The sequence below is a fragment of the Ascaphus truei genome, unplaced genomic scaffold (assembly GCF_040206685.1).
Source record: "Ascaphus truei isolate aAscTru1 unplaced genomic scaffold, aAscTru1.hap1 HAP1_SCAFFOLD_1913, whole genome shotgun sequence".
Taxonomy (NCBI): domain Eukaryota; kingdom Metazoa; phylum Chordata; class Amphibia; order Anura; family Ascaphidae; genus Ascaphus; species Ascaphus truei.
This window is the reverse complement of record NW_027454817.1, coordinates 7,501-27,122: the sequence shown is the minus strand read 5'-3', so window position 1 is coordinate 27,122 and position 19,622 is coordinate 7,501. Positions and strand designations below refer to the sequence as shown.

The 19,622-nt window shown below is 43.9% G+C and overlaps 1 protein-coding gene across 4 annotated transcripts in view; it reads right to left on the bottom strand.

The window, feature by feature from the left end:
* Window positions 1-1,109: 1,109 nt before the first annotated feature.
* The window catches only part of LOC142477068 (uncharacterized), a 26,013-nt gene continuing 7,500 nt past the window's right edge, over window positions 1,110-19,622 (bottom strand). For 3 of the 4 annotated variants that reach the window (XM_075582121.1, XM_075582122.1, XM_075582120.1), the window contains 2 exons: window positions 19,580-19,622; window positions 1,110-4,762 (listed from right to left, as the gene is read on the bottom strand). The exon at window positions 19,580-19,622 is cut by the window's right edge and continues 60 nt beyond it. In XM_075582121.1, coding sequence (XP_075438236.1) covers window positions 3,363-4,523 — 1,161 coding nt within the window. In that variant the 5' untranslated portion in view covers window positions 4,524-4,762; window positions 19,580-19,622 and the 3' untranslated portion in view covers window positions 1,110-3,362. The remainder of the gene's footprint in view (window positions 4,763-19,579) is intronic. The other variant, XM_075582123.1, reaches the window with a different exon arrangement.

The following is a 19,622-nucleotide window of genomic DNA, read 5'->3' as shown; positions in this document are numbered from 1 at the left end:
ACGACGGGAGATCATGCAAATGTGCGTTTTTCCAAGAAAAAAAAGCAAACCGGCGTGTTGTTACCTATGAAACATAATCATAACCGATAAACTAACAAAAAATATTAGACAGCACACACAGTCTGTATAAAGAGAAACAGTAGGTGCAAACGGGAACAGGGAGGACCCTGTTTCCTCCCAAATAATCAATGAACCACAAATGTTACCAGCCCTCAAATGGAAAAAACAAGAAGTAAATGGATCAGCCAAAACGCATTTAATGGTACACGAATGATGCACACAATGGTCAAACATAGACCAAAAAAACACTATGTACTAGGATAGGGACAAGGACAGGGAAGGGGAGAAGGGAGAGGGAAGGGGGAGAGGGGAGGGAGGGAAAAAGGGGAAACACGGGGGGTATAAAAGTCCAGGACAGGGGGGGCAACGTAACGTTTCAGGGTATAATAACCCCTTCTACAGGCCCATTCCCAGGATGACCGTAGTCACCTTGAACTTCCCTCAACCCTGCGACAATGTCTCTGAGATACACAGTACCAGACTAATACTGAATGTCCAAACTGAATAAGAATAGGCTGTGAGGCACAAGACTCAGATAAACAAACCCTGAGAGAGCTGTGTATGTGACAGGAGAACTGGCTGGTAACACTCTCTGCAGTTCAAACTATCTAGGTTAGTCTATTGAGTGAGACTACCCCCACTCGAGTGACATGTTATTGAGTGACACCCCAATAAGTGACACATGCTATTGAGACACCCCAATAAGTGACATGATATTGAGTGAGACACCTCAATTAGTGAATGTGGCTCACTACGTTTGAGTTCCAGCCTTCAAATTAGACTGCCCCTATGTGAGTGAGACCCTGAAGGTGCGAGTCTGCTTACAAAATGTGATTCCATGAGTAACATCACTCCAACGTGTGACTGTCCCCACAGAAGTGCGAGTGTGCCTGTGTGAGTACGAATCACACAATGTGAGTGCACTCACTTGCAGAGGGACATCCTTTCAGTGAGTGAGACTGTGCGAGTGTCACTGCGCAGTGCGACTGTCACAGTGGAACAGAACTTATCTACACATTAATACCGGGATTCTTGACTGAGCACACGAGTAAAATAAATTGTAATTTATTTCCTTTTAAGACAAACACACAATACTTGCACAATTACACTTAATAAAACACTTACTGGGTACATGGGAACTAAATCAAATGTCCCTGGAATGAAACAAAGTCTCTGGACACCCCTGCACGCATGCCAATGGGTGCGCAAATGGATCCGTGTTAGGCAGTTCCTGGCTAGGGGCACAAGTTGCCACCCCTATATCTTTGCCAAACAGAAAACGTTCGTTCAGTCCTTACAGGGTTAATTCAGGAACCCTTAGCACAAACGAATTCTGGAAGAGGGGGATGATCCTTTGTTACGGTGTAATTAACCCCTCACACTCCGGAACCGCGGCTGCAGTTACTTGGATGTCTAAAATCTTAGATGGAACTGCCAGGGATTGGGCAGCAGGCATCTTTATAGGGTTAAGGGTCCTATACCTAACATGCACAACCAATCCCTCCTGTGGGAACATTTAACCCACCAATCCCTGTTCTGCCCATGCTAGGAACTACTGGCAAAAGTGGCTTCATGGTTTGCACAAAGCATGTGCCAAGGTGACACCTGAGCCTTTTAGCATACCAGGCCAAACCTCCTACCTGGGGACAGTAAGTCTGGGATTTGGCCACAAGGTGTGAACAGTCCACATGTTGGACCGGTTCCTGGTACTTCACAATTTCCTGGCTGTCTGAACACCTAGGGTCTCTGAGGCTTCTCAACTTCGAATTTCTCATAGACATTCACTTCGCAGGGGGCCCTTTGAAGTGCCGAGATGAAAGACCCTCAGCTCATTTACTATTAACATATATTCTTTTCTTGGGGTTTCTTGGGGTTGCCTCCACTGAGAGGCATCCTGACCCCCAGCTACACAAAGGGCTCCAGTCAGAGAGAGATGGATCTCTGACATGCAGTAATACAATACGATTTTTGTGAGTTCATTTCATTTATTGATTATCTTTTTAGCAGTGATCTACCATCTGCACTATATATATTTTTATTTTTTCACATATCACGAACTTATCCTGCGCTCCTCCTCAACCCCAAGAAAAGAAAATTCTACATCCTGGGACTTGGAACTGTCCCACCAGAGGAAGTTTAGCTGCACTTGTACACTTTTATTTCTATTATCACTTTGTGGTGTAAGGTTTATTGTGTGTATCTAAGGTGTGTCACTAATTACACCAATCTAATATTAATTGGGAAGCGCCCAGTCCATCCACATTCCCCACTCCCCCACCCACTCTTAACATATATGCATGTTTAACACATTCATTGCTGGGCTGGCAGGGAAAGCTTCCTGCCTGTACAGTTTAAAACATAACTCAAATACAGTTTATATATATACACTTTCTGTATGTGTGGGGGACACCAAACAATATGAATGGGCTTAGTACATCCTTAGCTAGCTGCACTTCGAAAATTAGAGTGCTAGCTTGCTCCTTGTGTCTGAAATACAATTGGCCCAATCTGTATACATTACTGTTACTGCAGCTAGGGCTAATCACTGCAAAACAGGGACAATACGGTGTAGTAGGGGCAAATATGACATTTGTGGTGTACATAGAATTAACCCCTTCTGCCCCAACACAATTTAGGGTTAATAGGCCGGGTATACTGCCTTTATTATTGGCCTGATTAACCCCGATCGTCACAGTGACCTGCCTGCACCATGCACTGCGGGGTGAGACTGTCTCCCTCACACACATTATGTATATATTATATATCTGTATATACACCGAGCTCACACTCACCGAAGCGCCATCCCGGGTACACTGTCAGCCCAGAGCTACCTGCCGGGAATGCCAGAAACCAGAATGAACACTTCCGGTGAGGAGGAGGAAGAGGTGTGTGTGTGTGTGTGTGTGTGTGTGTGTGCGCATAGTTTGGCAAAAAAATAATTTTTTTTTTTTTAAATTCGGGGTCTACGCTCAAACCGTGTTGTAAGCAGATCTGTGTTATAGCGGATCACGCTATAATGTGGTTGAGGTGTGTATCCCTTGTTCTCTTGATTGGCACTATTACAGTAAATAACCCCATTAAAGTACAATGCTTGCCAACGTGTTGCTGCAAAAAACTGCATATCAAGGCGAGCATTTGGCACTTGTCATTTCCCTAAAATATTTTATTCTATTTATTTTGTGTTTTTTAATCTTATTTTGTATATTTTCACATTAATAGTTAGAAGAAGCCTTCACTAAGTGAATTATCTTGTGTTTGAAAATATTTGATTTTGACTAAAGGTTTTCTCATACTCAGAATAGTTACAGGGTCACCCCTGTGTGGATGTTTTGGTGTGTAACAAGACTTGATTTATGACAGAAGCTTTTCCCACATTCAGAGTAGTTATAGGGTGCAACCCGTGTGTGGATTATTTGATGTTTAACAAGATTAGATTTGTGATTGAAGCTTTTCCCACATTCAGAACATTTATAGGGTCTCTCCCCTGTGTGGATTCTTTGGTGTAGAACAAGACTTGATTTATGACTGAAGCTTTTCCCACATTCAGAGCAGTTATAGGGTGCAACCCGTGTGTGGGTTATTTGGTGTCTAACAAGTGTAGATTTATTGCAGAAGCTTTTCTCACATTCAGAACAGTTACAGGGTGTCACCCTTGTGTGGATTATTTGATGTTTAACAAGATTAGATTTGTTATTGAAGCTTTTCCCACATTCAGAACAGTTATAGGGTCTCACCCTTGCGTGGATTCTTTGATGTCTTATAAGATTAGATTTGTGACTGAAGCTTCTCTCACAACAAGAGCAGTTATAGGGTCTCTCCCCTGTGTGGATTCTTTGGTGTGCAACAAGATCTGATTTCAGACTAAAGCTTTTCTCACATTCAGAGCAGTTATAGGGTCTCACCCCCGTGTGGATTCTTTGGTGTATAACAAGATTAGATTTCAGAATGAAGCTTTTCCCACATTCAGAGCAGATATAGGGTCTCACCCTTGTGTGGATTCTTTGATGACTAATAAGATTAGATTTGTGACTGAAGCTTCTCTCACAACAAGAGCAGTTATAGGGTCTCTCCCCTGTGTGGATTCTCTGGTGTGTAACAAGATCTGATTTCTGACTGAAGCTTTTCTCACATTGAGAGCAGTTGTAAGGCTTCACCCCTGTGTGGGTCATTTGGTGTCTAACAAGTGTAGATTTATTGCAGAAGCTTTTCTCACATTCAGAGCAGTTATAGGGTCTCTCCCCTGTGTGGATTCTTTGGTGTGCAACAAGATATGATTTCTGTCTGAAGCTTTTCTCACATTGAGAGCAGGTATAAGGCTTCACCCCCGTGTGGATTCTTTGGTGTGCAACAAGATTTGATTTCTGAATGAAGCTTTTCCCACATTCAGAGCAGATATAGGATTTCTTCTCTGTATGGATTACTTGCTGTATACCATAACCTACCGTGGAAAATATGGTATTCATATCCCTGCTCTTTAAACCCTCTCTTTGTCTTGTCTGGTATTGTGGTGTCTGTAAATTTAGTAAAATGCTGTTGATGTATGGGAATGCTCTGCCGAGTTTCTTGTACTCTTCTTCCAGTTCTCATACAGACTTATGCAAAGTCCTTAAAACATATTTCCTTTAACATCTGTAATTTATGATGTTTGGGACATTCCTTATATTGCTTCTTGTTCACAGATCAGTCATGTGCTGCAGATAATCTGTGGTGAGAAAATGTATTAATGTAACATTGCAATGCAACAAAGTACATTTGGATGAGAAAGACAAATATTCACTGAGTTTGACCCTTATAAAATTCTACTTGTGCCAGATACAGAATCATTTTATTAAAGTTACATTGTTATATTATAGTTATATTGACAATCACCCAGAGGAAGGCAAAGAAACACCCAAATGAATCATTTTACAATTATGTCTCATAAGTGGAAATAAATATTTCCTCCTCACTCCAGTAATGATAATCACAGTTCGCCCTGTGTCAATGTTATTCATATATTGTTCTGTTCTGTAGATATGACTTATTACAAAGTGTGCACATACAATAGTAGATCAGAACTTTCTCATCAAATAATTGTTGTTCTACTTTGTGATTAACCCTTTAGTAATTCAAAGGATCAGCTAGAAATTGGCATCTCATGACTGACCACTAATGTCTACAAAGGGGTAAATATACAGCCTACACTAGAATAACTGGGCTGATTAACTAAAATAAAAACAGAAGTCCCTGTCGCAATGTCACATAAATTTTCCCCGATTTGTGCAACAGTGCAATTAAAACCGATTACCAAAACGTGCCCTAAATAAAACTGCAAAAAATCTTTAAAAGAAAATGTAAGAAAAAATATACTTCCCAAGCTTATTGCTGCAGCAAAAGATTATTCTCACCTTTCTCCTAAGGGAAGAAATCCCTTTATGACTACTGCGATTACATGTGTGTGCTTAGACCTTTGCCACAGCCATAAGCATGGGAAATATTATCATCATTTATTTTAAAGCGCCAAGAAATAAATAAAAGTCCTTCTGAAGGTGCCAGCATTTGTAGGGACCATCAACCGGAAGATCTGCCCACTGTGCTCACCCAAAATCCGCCTCCCATGGTGCAAAAGCAACAAGGGTAAGGCATGAGAGAGTGTGAGGTGACAGATCCCTCACACTCTCTCATGCTTTACCCTTGTTGCTTTTGCACCATGGGGGACCGTTTTTGGATGAGCACGGTGGGCGGATCTTCCGGTTTATGGCGCCTAAAAATGCCGGCACCTTGAGAAGAACTTTTCCTCTTTGACAAAGCGCACGCATGCACGAAACGCGTCAGAGGTTCTTCTCAAGATCCCCGTTTGTCTATATGTTGCAGCAGTTTTTCCAATAAAGTAATTTTTTAGTGATCCAGGATCCTTCAGTTGTTTTTCATTTCTAATACTCCTCCCCCTTAACACACCATTTCCTGCATCTACCTTGGGCTGAAAGCTCGCTACATTTGGGTATCCTGATCCAGGAGGTTGTGAGTACTTTAGATTTTCTGCTACCTTAAATGGACTTTACAGTTGTATTATATACTACTAGCCGATATACCCAGCGTTGCCCGTTATGTACCCCCCTTCACAGTTGGTTGGCCCTCACGTTCACAAGTCCGTTCCTCTTCCCAGCTCCGCCCCCCCCCCCTCTTCACAGCTCCGTCCCCCCCCCCCCTCCTTCACAGCTGCGGTCTCCCCTTCCTGCCCACACATCACTCTCTCCCCCCCCTGGCCCCCACATCACTGTCCCGCCTTTCACATCATCTAACTCTCCCCCCCTTTCACCTCACATGACTCACCCCCCCTTGCACCTCACATCACTCTCCCCCTTGCACGTCACCTAACTCCCCCCCTGCACCTCACATGTGTGTCCCCCTTGCACATGACATCAATATACCGCCCTTTGCACCTCACATTAGTGCCCCCCCCCCTGCATGTCTAGTAGTAGTAGTAGTATAGATAGTTATACAGTGTTTAAAACTCTTACCTGTTCTGTAGGGGAAAGTGTTGACAGCTGTTACCTGTTTTGTAGATGACCCCCCCTGCATGTCCCCCCGGCCCCCACCACACAGACTGTCACACACACACACACGACAGACGCAAGTTTGGAGGTGAGTGCCGGTGAGGGGGGTTAGGGGGAGGAAAGGTGGCGCCAGTGTCCCCCCACTGGCCGCCCCAGGGGTCCGTCAGCCACACCGCGACCGCCACTGCCCTGCTCCCCTTCCTCCACGCTTGCATGTCCCTCAGTGCGCGGCCAAGCAGGATTAAGGGCGCGGCGAGGGGAAAGTGCGCGCTGAGTGGTAACAGATCGCCTGCCACAGGGGACAGTCAGCCGCGACGCGGCCGCCACTGGCCTGTGCACCCCATCCCTTGGTGCCAGTGGAGCAGCGCTGCACCACAACGTGCGGGGAGTGTGTGAGGTGGCGGGTTGAGGTGGAGGGCGGCGGTGGTGGGGGTGGATGCTACATGGAGGCTCAGTCACAGAGGCGCACGCGGTGTGAGGGTGGTGTGACTGTCACACCCTGCGTAGGCGGGGCCATGACATCACACCACCCCGCAGGCCAATGAGGTGAGGGTGCCCTGCAGTTAAGAGATTCTTTCAGCCTCAGATCAGCTCCATGCGCTCTCCGGCCGTAAAGGGCGCACAGGGCACGCTACCACGACACTACGTCATCACGCAGTGCGCGCTTTACGGCCGGAGAGTGCATGGAGCTGATCTGAGGCTGAAAGAATCTCTTAACTGCACGGACGCTGAGAGACTTTGTTCCCAATCACCCGACTATTGCTGGAGGTGAACCGGAGGGACGATCTACCATCTGATTTGTTCCAGGACGGTGTGGCCTTGCTGGTGGTGATTATATATATCACAAATTGCCTTTTTATCTCCTACCCTTGTGAGTGTTCTTAATCCCCTTGTTCTTTTTATTGATTAAATGTACTGTTTTACACTATGGGACGTGCGCTCTCTGTTCTTCTTTTTCTATATATATATATATGTAAAACAACAAGAAAGAAAGCGCCCGATCTTAGTGTAATATGAAAAATACACTTTTAATACAATGTTAAGTCCAACAAATTTAAACTCACAAACAAATGTGAAATAAAAGCATGTAATGAGTATACTCATTCGCCAACTGCACGAAGACGCTGCTCTGCTCACACGGCACTCTTTTCCTCCGTGAAGTCCCAGCTCCTCTGAGCCACCGTCCAGCAGGGGCCTCAGAGACTGCACAACCTCTCTCGATGTAACCCGGAAGTCCACCACTCTCACTGCAACTCCAGATGGGAGGAAATGATATTTGTGACCCCGTGGAGGGAAAATGAAGGGGCAAAGGTACGCGAAAATGTAGCAGCGTTCGTAGAGTCCCCGCAGGTTATGCGATGTAGTATACAAAACTGTCAGTAGCTCACACTAACTTCCCAACACGTTTCTTCACACTCACGTTGATTTCATCAGGGGATATATGACGGACGTGCGTCATAGCTATTTATATGTGTGTATACCAATCAGCCCTCTTCCTGGCCGATTGGTGGTTAATAAATCACATGTTAGTAATTAAACTGATAATCAAAGAAAACTGGCCTAAATTTAACCACATATATAAGAACCTTACAATAAAAACAACAACAATTGTTATACACATCAAGTACAAAATAAAGACAATTTTTATATCAAAAAACATACATAAAGATGTATTATATACATATACATATAAAAATAAATATATATCTCTTAAATGGTATGTAATGAATACATTCATTCCTGTCTATAATAGGTTTATATGTGCATACTATCAATTTGTGCATGTTTTGATATTGAAATACATGTTCCCCATATTAGTATATTTCGCCCATACTTAATCTTAATACTTGTTGCACCATATACAGACATGAATGCCAGCTTTTCATTGATCCTGTACTTAACATGGAGATCACTGAATCAGCAATAATGAATAATAATTTTGTATATAAATATATGTTATTTAATCCTATATATTTGAGTTTGGTGTCAACCATATTAATGATCGACAGATGCCTCAAATATAGGCTACTATAGGATTAATATATCATACAAAGAATATTTTAGAAGAAAGAAACATTGTGAAGACTATAATAGGATGTTGAACAACTATGCACACATGGGTGGCATAGTGATTTGTAAGTATTTTGTGAATGGATGGTTTATCCATCCAGTGTCTATTTGCCAGACCTATATATTTAATCACAAATATTAAGGAATTAATTTGCTATGTATCCCTCTTTCCAGCAGAAAAAACAAGAGAACAAGCAGACCCAGACTTTATATCCCACAGTCACCTGTATTGTAAACTGAAAAGGACGCACCATACGGCTTCAGTGTCAGCGCCAACGAAGAGCCCCTATTATTGTATTGTTACCTCTTATTAAATTTCCCAATAGAATTATATGTTTGTGAAAATATTTTTTTCTCTATAAGTGAAGTGTTATTAGTATATTTAGCTATAATTATGTGAATGTGATAATCAAAGTGAATGTGTAATAAAAAATATATATATATATACATATATGCCTCTAATGTTTTCTAATAAATGCATACCCATAAAGAACTTGTGTTATACCTAATTTTAGTATGTATTATGTGTTATATGTGCTCTTAACTATTTAGAAAAAAGAATGAACAATATATAAAGCTTAGAAACGAACAGACCAGGAAGGATGCTCCACGAGACAGACATGAAGGGAACATGACAAGCATGTTCAACCCAGACCTCTATGTCTCTATCCCAAAGAGAATCTACTTTCAGATCACAGTGCTAATATCTATGCAGTCAATTAAACCAGATGGACTTAGAGTATTTAGAACATATATCCAATATGTTTCTCGTAGATTTAAACATTTATGTCTATCACCACTCAGTAAAGTAGATTTTATATTTTCAATGCCCATAATAGTTAGTGTTGCTGGATCCTGATTATGTTTTAGTTGGTAATGATGTGACAGACTGTGTGTTTGCAAACCATGTATGATATTCCTACGATGTTCTAAAAATCTTGTACTTAGGGCACGAGCCGTCCAGCCAATATATTGCAAACCACATGGGCACATGATTGCATAGACTACAAAATCAGTTAAGCAGTTGATATGTTCTTTGACAGAGTGTATGGATCCATTGGAGGAAGATGCAATAGTATTTGATATTTTTAAGTGTTTACATGTTATGCATCGAGTGCGCTTACATAGAAAGTTACCATTTATATTATTACTATTCCCGTTGTAAGTATTCTCTACACTTTTTAATCTACTAGGTGCTAATATAGATTTAATATTTCTTGCTCTTTTGAACACTACTGGTGTCCTAGTAGGTAACCTACTACCAATGATTGGATCATTTAGCAAAATATTCCAATGGGAGTTTAATATTGATTTAATTCTGGAAAATGAATTGTTGTATTGAGTAACAAAAGATGGTGCACCAAATTGGTTTACCAACCTCCTCTCAATTCTCTTATTATTGCTCCCTACTTTCAATTTAGATTTCTCTAATAGTTCACATCTCTCCAAAGTACCTACCTGTCTGAATGTATCCTCAATGGTATCTTTATCATATCCCTTAGTTACAAATTTATTGACTAAAACATCCCCCTGGGTCAGATAGTCCGAGTCACGAGAACAATTTCTCCGGAGCTCAAAAACTGACCCCGGGGGATGTTTTCAAGCCATTTACTATAATGGTTGCTGTTATTATGTATATACCCATTCGTGGCTACCTTCTTGAAAAAGGTTTTGGTGATAATCTTATCCTCCATGTCAACACTAAGTTCTAAATCAAGAAAATTTATTGTTGATCTATCTACCTCTGATGTAAATTTCAACCCCATGTTATTGATATTAAAGGATGAAAAAATATCTAACAATTGTTTCTCTTCGCCATCCCACACAAATAGCAGGTCGTCTATAAAACGGCCATATAACACCAGTCCCGCCCCCAGCCTCGCATTACCCCACACACGGATACTCTCCCACAGACCCATGTATAAGTTAGCATAGCTGGGGGCAAACCAGGTGCCCATGGCCGTTCCACAGACTTGTAAATAGTATTGGTCTTCGAATAGAAAATAATTATGCTCCAAAATGAACCTTATAACCTTCAAGATTAATTCTCTCTGTATATATTCCAATTTTGTATCAGTCTCCAGATATTTTGTGATTGCCTGTATGCCTTTTTCATGATCAATACACGTATATAAGCATGCCACATCGCATGTGGCCCAAATATACGTGGATTTCCAGGGAACAATAGAAATCAAGTCAATGACGTGCAGCGTGTCCCTAATGTGTGACCTCAATTTTGCCACAATGGGTTGTAAATAATAGTCCACATACTGGGACACGCTGGACGTCATCGACTCGACACCCGATACTATGGGTCTTCCTGGTGGTGCCTTTAGGTATTTATGTATTTTCGGTATATGATAAAAGACTGGTGTCCTCGGATGACGTTTATACAAGAATTCAAGTGTGAAGAAACGCGTTGGGAAGTTAGTGTGAACTACACTGGCGACACAGTTTATTGCACTGCGGCCAGATCCGCAAGCCGGGAGATTTCCCGGCTTGCTAGTGGCCGCCCCTCGGCGTGCCGCGCGTCACCGATGCGCGGTCACGCGTCATCGGGAGCGTGCGCCCCCTGCACGCGCGTCCAGGGCTCCCCGAGGGAGCCCTGGTGTCCCGCGATGTGGGGGACGGCGGCAGGGGGTTCCGGGGGACCCGGCGGACCCGGCAGCGGGAGGGAGAGCGCCCCGATCGGAGGGCGCTCTTCCGCTGCTTCGGCGCGCGCCCGTCACCCTCCGGCGTGCGCCAGGCTACTGCTGCAGCCGAGAACGGGCAAATGCTCGAATAAACTCGGCCGCAGCAGTACTGACAGTTTTGTATACTACATCGCATAACCTGCTGGGACTCTACGAACGCTGCTACATTTTGGCGTACCTTTGCCCCTTCATTTTCCCTCCACGGGGTCACAAATATCATTTCCTCCCATCCGGAGTTGCAGTGAGAGTGGTGGACTTCCGGGTTGCATCGAGAGATGTTGTGCAGTCTCTGAGGCCCCTGCTGGACGGTGGCTCAGAGGAGCTGGGACTTCACGGAGGAAAAGAGTGCCGTGTGAGCAGAGCAGCGTCTTTGTGCAGTTGGCGAATGAGTATACTCATTACAGGCATACCCCGCTTTAAGGACACTCACTTTAAGTACACTCGCGAGTAAGTACATATCGCCCAATAGTCAAACGGCAGCTCACTCATGCACCTGTCAGCACGTCCTGAACAGCAAAGTTGAACTCCCTACCTGCACCGAATGCTGTGCACAAGCAGGAAGACTATAGAGCCTGTTACAAATGCCTTATTTACATCAGTTATGCATGTATATGATGATTGCAGTACAGTACATGCATTGATAAGTGGAAAAAAGGCAGTGCTTCACTTTAAGTACATTTTCGCTTTACATACATGCTCCGGTCCCATTGCGTACGTTAATGCGGGGTATGTCTGTACATGCTTTTATTTCACATTTGTTTGTGAGTTTAAATTTGTTGGACTTAACATTGTATTAAAAGTGTATATTTCATATTACACTAGGATCAGGCGCTTTCTTTCTTGTTGTTTTGCAGATCTACTGGGAGGTCGTTGGTCCTTGCAGAGAGCAGCTTGATCCAGATTCATGGGCCATCATTTATTTTTCTAATTATATACAGGACTCTTTTTTCATATGGTTTTTTATATGGTTTTTTATTGATTTTTATATTTTTTGGTGATATTCATTGGTTGCAATATTTTTAAATATATTTATATATATTTTTTTTGAACCATTTAGTCACTAGCTCACACTAATTTAGTTTTATAATATTTAGTTTTATATTGTTTTTTATTTTTGTGTATTTTAATTAAAAATTTATTTTTTCATTCCTTATTTATTAAATACTGCTGACATTTAAATAGCTATTTGGATACAAGCCATCTAAGTGTTAAAAGAAGCAGTACCTCAGGGGCGCAGTTTTTTCTTTGTCTGCATATATATATGTGTTTGTGTGTATAAGTAAAGAAAAGAAAGGGCATGGCCTCATAGCGTAAAAGAGTACAACCCTTTAATAAAAAGAAGGGGGAGGGAAACAAGTGCACTCACAAGGGAAGGAATTTAAAAGGAGTTTGTGATATAATAACCAGCCAGCAATCCCATCGGTATAGAACCTCAGTCCTGGCAGTCCTCTCATGAGGGATAGTAGAGCAGGTCCGCTGAGGACTCAATTCAGCAAAGTCTCAAATTAAAGGAAAGTCCTTGATTAGAGGGGATTCAAAATCTCGCAGCCAAAAACACACGGAGCACCTTCATAGAAAATGGTTAAATAATGTCCCTCTCGGCCAATTTCACAGCATCAGGAGAAATTGTTCTCGTGAGAGGAACTTTCTTTCACAATCTAAAGCTTTGAGTAAGAAGTTTACAGATAAGGGTTATGATGGACAATTGGTCCTGGACTCCCTGAGTAAGGGCCAAGCTATGGACCGATCTGCCTTATTGGACGATTCCAGGGCCAAAATAATTAGGAAGCAAAATTCTGATTATAACCAGAGTCAAGGGAGTAAAAGCTTCAGGGATCCAGAGTTAATTACTACATTTAATCAATCATACAGGATAAGTCCTGTGACGGGCAAGGGTAACCGACTATACAATAAAAGTTAAGCCCTTGGTTGCCCTTGGGTCCCTAGCAGCTACCTAGCACTATAAGTCAGGGACCAGGTATCTTTGTATGAAAAGTTAAAGTGACCCCGGCTTCTCCACTTTCCTTGTTCCCTTTACCCCAGACTCATGAAACTTGCTGTGTGTAAGTTTTAAGTGGGATATTTGGGTAAGAATGCAATTATTTTGTTTGCAGGAGTTTGGGGACCAGATCTATCGGTAGTACTTAAATTCTACCCAGCGAGCAGGCATGATTTGCCGGTTCATGAGTGGAATTACACCGGGGCTGCCCCGTGTCCCCTAGACTCCTGGTTTTCGAGCCCCGATATCTCAGTCCTATATCCCTTACAGTCATGAGTCCCCCGAAGGTCCCCCTTATATTAAAATATGTTTTGTGTACTTCATACATTTATTATAAGGCTCTATGCAGTCAGCCAGGGCATCTGCTTAAGGTGCCAGCAAGTCTGCATAGAGTCCGCAGTTCAAACAGGAGACGGGATGTTGAGAAGTGTTGGGGTGCTAAGTGGACGGGGCAGGGCGTCGTACTGAGTCCGGAGAACAGAGACCCCCTGCGGGGAGCACCCTCTGGTCTGCCAGACTTCGTGGAACCTGCCCAGTAGGTGGCAATGGGTTGACCATGGGAAGCAGCAGAATGTCGTCGCATTTCCCATTGGTCGATTCATATGTCCTGCCCATGGGGCATCCCGAGCTGGCTTGACACGCCCCTCCTCTGATGTCAGCCAAGAGATGGGCCCCTGTTTCTATTGGCTAGTGCAGGGGTCTCCAAACTCAGTCCTCAAGAGCCGCACACAGGCCAGCTTTTATGGATATCCCTGTTTCAGCGCAGGTGGCTCAATCAGTGGCTCAATGCTTGACTGGGCCACTGATTGAGCTACCTGTGCTGAAACAGGGATATCCATAAAAGCTGGCCTGTGTGCGGCTCTAGAGGACCGAGTTTGGAGACCCCTGGACTAGTGGGATAGGGTTCCCACGCTGATTGGTCACTCATCCTACCTCCATGCAAAGGATAGCTTAGCGGAGTGTATGTAAGGAGATGGTCGAGGCAGAGAACCAGACCATCTAGTGACTTGTGTCGACGAAGCTACTGTAAGGCGGGCTTTTCAAAGTTGCTTTGTTGTGAATGACAGAGCAACGGCCTTTGTTTTGAAGCTAGGAAAGAGCCTCGCAATGACTAAGTCAGACGCGATGACCAAGTTCTGAGAATTGAACGTAGCGGTTCCGGCTGGGACCTAAAGCTGAAAATAGGACCAGGAGAACAGGGTGTATATCCCGGTCAGGGTAAGCTCATCCAAGCGGGCGCCCTGCACCTGGCAAAACCTAGATTTTTCCCCTAGACCCCCAGGCGGTGTATTTTTTTTTTTTTTTTTTTCAACTTAAGTTTTATTAGAAGGTCACATGTACATCAGGCATTGCATACATTGTTATCCATCACAAAATCAGAACAAAATCCAGTGTCCATGTATTCTAGCTATGCACAGGACAGACTGGGGGGGACATACAGACAAACAAACATCTCTAAGCTACGCGTAGGGTAAACAGGGGGGGGTGGGGAGGGGGGGGAGGGAATTATCTTATTTTTAACTGTTTATTGTGTAATTCTTCTTGTATGTGGGTTTACCAAAATAAACAATTTGTTTTTACTACCTTATTTTGCCTAATACAGTATATGATCATGGTAATTCATAAATGGTGTAAAAAGTATCTGGTCCCCGTGACAAGTCCATTCAGAAGATTCTGAACAAGCACTGGAATATTCTTGTGTGTGATCCTTCTCTCGGGTCCACACTGCCAAAGAGGGCTTCTATTATTTACAAGAAAGCCGAAGTATCAAAGGAGTATTGGCTCCTAGTAAAATGAGGAAATGTCGTGCCCCTGCCTCTGCGGCCTGTGTCTTCCTTTGGGAACCATAGGTGTGGCAGAGGTCGCTGCATCACGCGCAGAAATCTGGTTATTGATTCCGGCTTCTCATCTTTCAAAAAAGGAACTACATTTAAAGTAAGGGGCAATATTAATTGTCTGGGTACCTTTGTTGTGTATATGCTTTTGTGTAGTTGTGGCCCCCACCACATGTACTTTAAGCACACGATTTCTTGAACATCGACGGAATGTCATTAATGGCAATAACAGTGTTTCCAGACACTTTTCTGCCATACACAATAAGGATCCTCTGTCATTAAAAGTTATGGGATTAGAACCTATTTCTCCTTTAACATTGGGGTGTGACAGATTTAAGTCCCTATGCAGAAGGGAATCTTTTTGGATCTACCAGATCAGCACTTTGGCCCCTAGTGGCTACAGTGAGTATGACACGAGTACCCTAGTCTAGTGCTTTTCATATCCTTCCTCCTCTGTCTTTTCTGACATACAATGAGTCATCCACTGTTTGCCAGCTGTGATCTCTGTACCCTTTTGCATTTATTGTGGGATATTATGTGCATATTTTATTCAGAATGCATGTTTTGAATTATGAAATGTATATATATATATATATATATAGATATATATATATATATATCTATATATATATATATATATATGTGTTCGACAATCCTATACATTTACACGCCCGGGGCGGGTGGATTTAACCTCCAGGCGAGTAAATATTGGCCCAAGCAGCACACGTGTTTGTTTTTTTAAATTTCCCTGCTCGCGCTGAAAAAAAAAAATAATAACTCCCCCTACCTGACAGCTGATTGGCGCGCGCTCCCAGGCTTTGTGGGTGCGCGGCCAGGCTCTATATGAGCCCGCCCCCAACGAGCGGCCATTCTTTTTTATCCCATGGAGGACACAGTAAGTATCATCTGTGCCTTACCCCCTGTCCCCGGCGCTCCCCCCGTCACAGTACCTCCGGTTCCCGCATCCCCCTGTCACTGCGTGTCAGCCCGCGGGGCAGGAGATGGGAGCGGGGATGTCCCTCAGGTCCCCACTTCCCTCTGATCCCCCCCCCCCCACGTGCCCGGTGCTCCTACTGCCTGCATGGAGGTGGTAACAGGGGGTTTCTTCCCCCCACCGCTGTCCCCGGCGCTCCCGCTGTCTGCGCGGGAGGAGGGGGGGGAGCGGGTGGTGGTGCTGGTCGCGGCCTTTCCTCTGTTCCGACCCCCCCCTCGTCTGTGTAGCGTCAGAGTGAGAGTGTGTGTATATGGGAGTGTGTGTGTGTGTATATGGGAGTGTGTGTATATGGGAGTGTGTGTATATGGGTGTGTGTGTTTATGGGTGTGTGTGTGTGTGTGTGTGTGTGGGTGTGTGTATATGGGTGTGTGTGCGTGTGTATATGGGTGTGTGTGTGTGTATGTGTGTGTATATGGGTGTGTGTGTGTGTGTATATGGATGTATGTGTGTGTGTGTGTGTGTGTGCATGGGTGTGTGTGTGTGTGTGTGTATATGTGTGTGTGTGTGTCTATATGGGTGTGTGTGTGTGTCTATATGGGTGTGTGTGTGTGTCTATATGGGTGTGTGTGTGTGTGTGTGTGTGTGTGTGTGTGTGTGTGTGTGTGTGTGTCACCAGAGGTACCCCCCCAGTCATTCACCCCCCCCACCTAGTCAGTCAAAGTCACCCAGTCAGTCACCATCTCCTCACCCAGTTCCCCCCCATCAGTCAGTCCCCCCCCCTATCTCCTCTCTCTCTCCCCTCCCTGTCTCTCTCCTCTACACTCTCCCTGTCTCTCTCCCCTACGCTCTCTCTGTCAATCTCCCCCATGCTCTCTCTCTCTCCCCCCCCACGCTCTCTCTGTCTCTCTCCCCCATGCTCTCTCTGTCTCTCTCCCCCACGCTCTCTCTGTCTCTCTCCCCCACGCTCTCTCTGTCTCTCTCCCCCACGCTCTCTCTGTCTCTCTTCCCCACGCTCTCTCTGTCTCTCTCCCCCACGCTCTCTCTGTCTCTCTCCCCCACGCTCTCTCTGTCTCTCTCCCCCACGCTCTCTCTGTCTCTCTCCCCCACGCTCTCTCTGTCTCTCTCCCCCACGCTCTCTCTGTCTCTCTCCCCCACGCTCTCTCCTTCTCTCTCCCCCACACTCTCTCTGTCTCTCACTCTTGATCTGGATATCTTATTTACCCTGTATATCTTAACTGCCCTATACTACACCGAAATAACTTATACTGCTTTCTTCCAGATCTGACTCAAGCTTCACACAGGAAAGATCGGAACCCCCCTAACCCAGAAGACAGGTAGGGAATACCTCCCCTCCAATGTATAAGATTGCTGGAATGAAGGTACCTGGACATTGAGGGACTGCGGCTCAGGTAAGATCCCAGGCGGGATTGCTGCTTTAGATATTGTGAAGCGGGGACGTCAAGACACTGGTTAAGGGGTTCAGGAAACTAGTCATTCACACCTGGCTTTTATTTCTAGATCACACACACACACACACACACACACACACACACACACACACACACACACACACACACACAGTAGTATAATGTAAAACAATAAATACATTTATGTCAAAAACGAATGTTCTGACTAGGAATTTATTAAATGTATTTTATTTATATATTTTATATTAAAGTGAGGTTGGGGGCGGGACTTGGGGTGGGGTTGGGGACGGGAACTAGTCGACGAAGCCCTATCCTAGATGGTGAAACACTTAGAGGGGGAGATCGTGGTGTAGCCCCAGTTTGTGATGTGCAATAAAGTTTGTTGAAGATCATCCGGGAGTTTTTTCAAGTCTGTCATGCGCAGTTGCACCGGAGCCCTACCATTTCCAGGTAAACTGGTATGGTCATTGTTCCCTTAGTGGTTTTATTATTCACAATATGTTTTATGTATTTAGCAGTTATTGTATATTTTTGCATAGATGTCTGAGGTTTCCTGGACTTACTAGGCAATTGTTGCTAGACCAGCACACTAAGGGTCTATCACCCTATTATTGCTTGGTATGCTGTTGCTAGGCACCGACTGCCTATTTAAAGCTGCTCAAGAACATTTTTTCATCATCCTCTGAAGTCGCCATCTTGTGTGATGAAACGCGTTAGGGCTATGGCATTACGTCATCACGCAACGAGCTCGACGAGGCCGGGTCCTGCTCTGCTCTACTATCCCTCATGAGAGGATTGCCAGGACTGAGGCTCTATACCGATGGGATTGCTGGCTGGTGATTATATCACAAACTCCTTTTCAATCCCATCCCTTGTGAGTGCACTTGTTTCCCTCCCCCTTCTTTTTATTAAAGAGTTGTATTATTTTACGCTATGGGGTATGCGCTTTCTTTCTGGTTCCCTTTCGGATGTGGTTCCTCCCATTGGAAGCAGCCGTGACCCCTTTCATTTGCTGGAATTTCATTCAGGAAGAAAACCTCTCTTTGATTTTACGGGACTGTTTTTTTGTTTATTTTTTACTTATATATAGTTTTTATTTTTAGTTTGGGGTTTATATTCACTTGCACATTTTTATAAGTATTTAATTCACCTAATAGGCACTATTTGTGCCCACATATTTAATAGTGCACTTTATCACAATGCTTCATACATTGATTGTGCAACATTATTATATTTGGTTACAGATACACACGCTGCTCTGCGTATAATACAGATACACACGCTGCTCTGCGTATAATACAGATATATACGGCTCTGACTAATACAGATACACACGCTGCTCTGTGTATAATACAGATACACACGCTGCTCTGTGTATAATACAGATACACATGCTGCTCTGTGTATAATACAGATACACACGCTGCTCTGCGTATAATACAGATACACACGCTGCTCTGCGTATAATACAGATACACACGCTGCTCTGCGTATAATACAGATACACACGCTGCTCTGCGTATAATACAGATACACACGCTGCTCTGCGTATAATACAGATACACACGCTGATCTGCGTAAAATACAGATACACACCGCTGCTCTGCGTATAATACAGATACACACGCTGCTCTGCGTATAATACAGATACAGAAGCTGCTCTGTGTATAATACAGATACACACACTGCTCTGCGTATAATACACATACACATTGTTCTGTGTATAATACAGATACACGCTGCTCTGCGTATAATACAGATACACACGTGCTCTGCGTATAATACAGATACACACGTGCTCTGCGTATAATACAGATACACACGTGCTCTGCGTATAATACAGATACACACGTGCTCTGCGTATAATACAGATACACACGTGCTCTGCGTATAATACATATACACACTGCTCTGTGTATAATACAGATACACACTGCTCTTTGTATAATACAGATACACACGCTGCTCTGCATATAATACAGACACAGAAGCTGCTGCTATGAGGGAAAGAGTAATGAGACTTACCAGAGACTTCTGTAATTATTCCCGTTCCAAGCTCACAGGATCA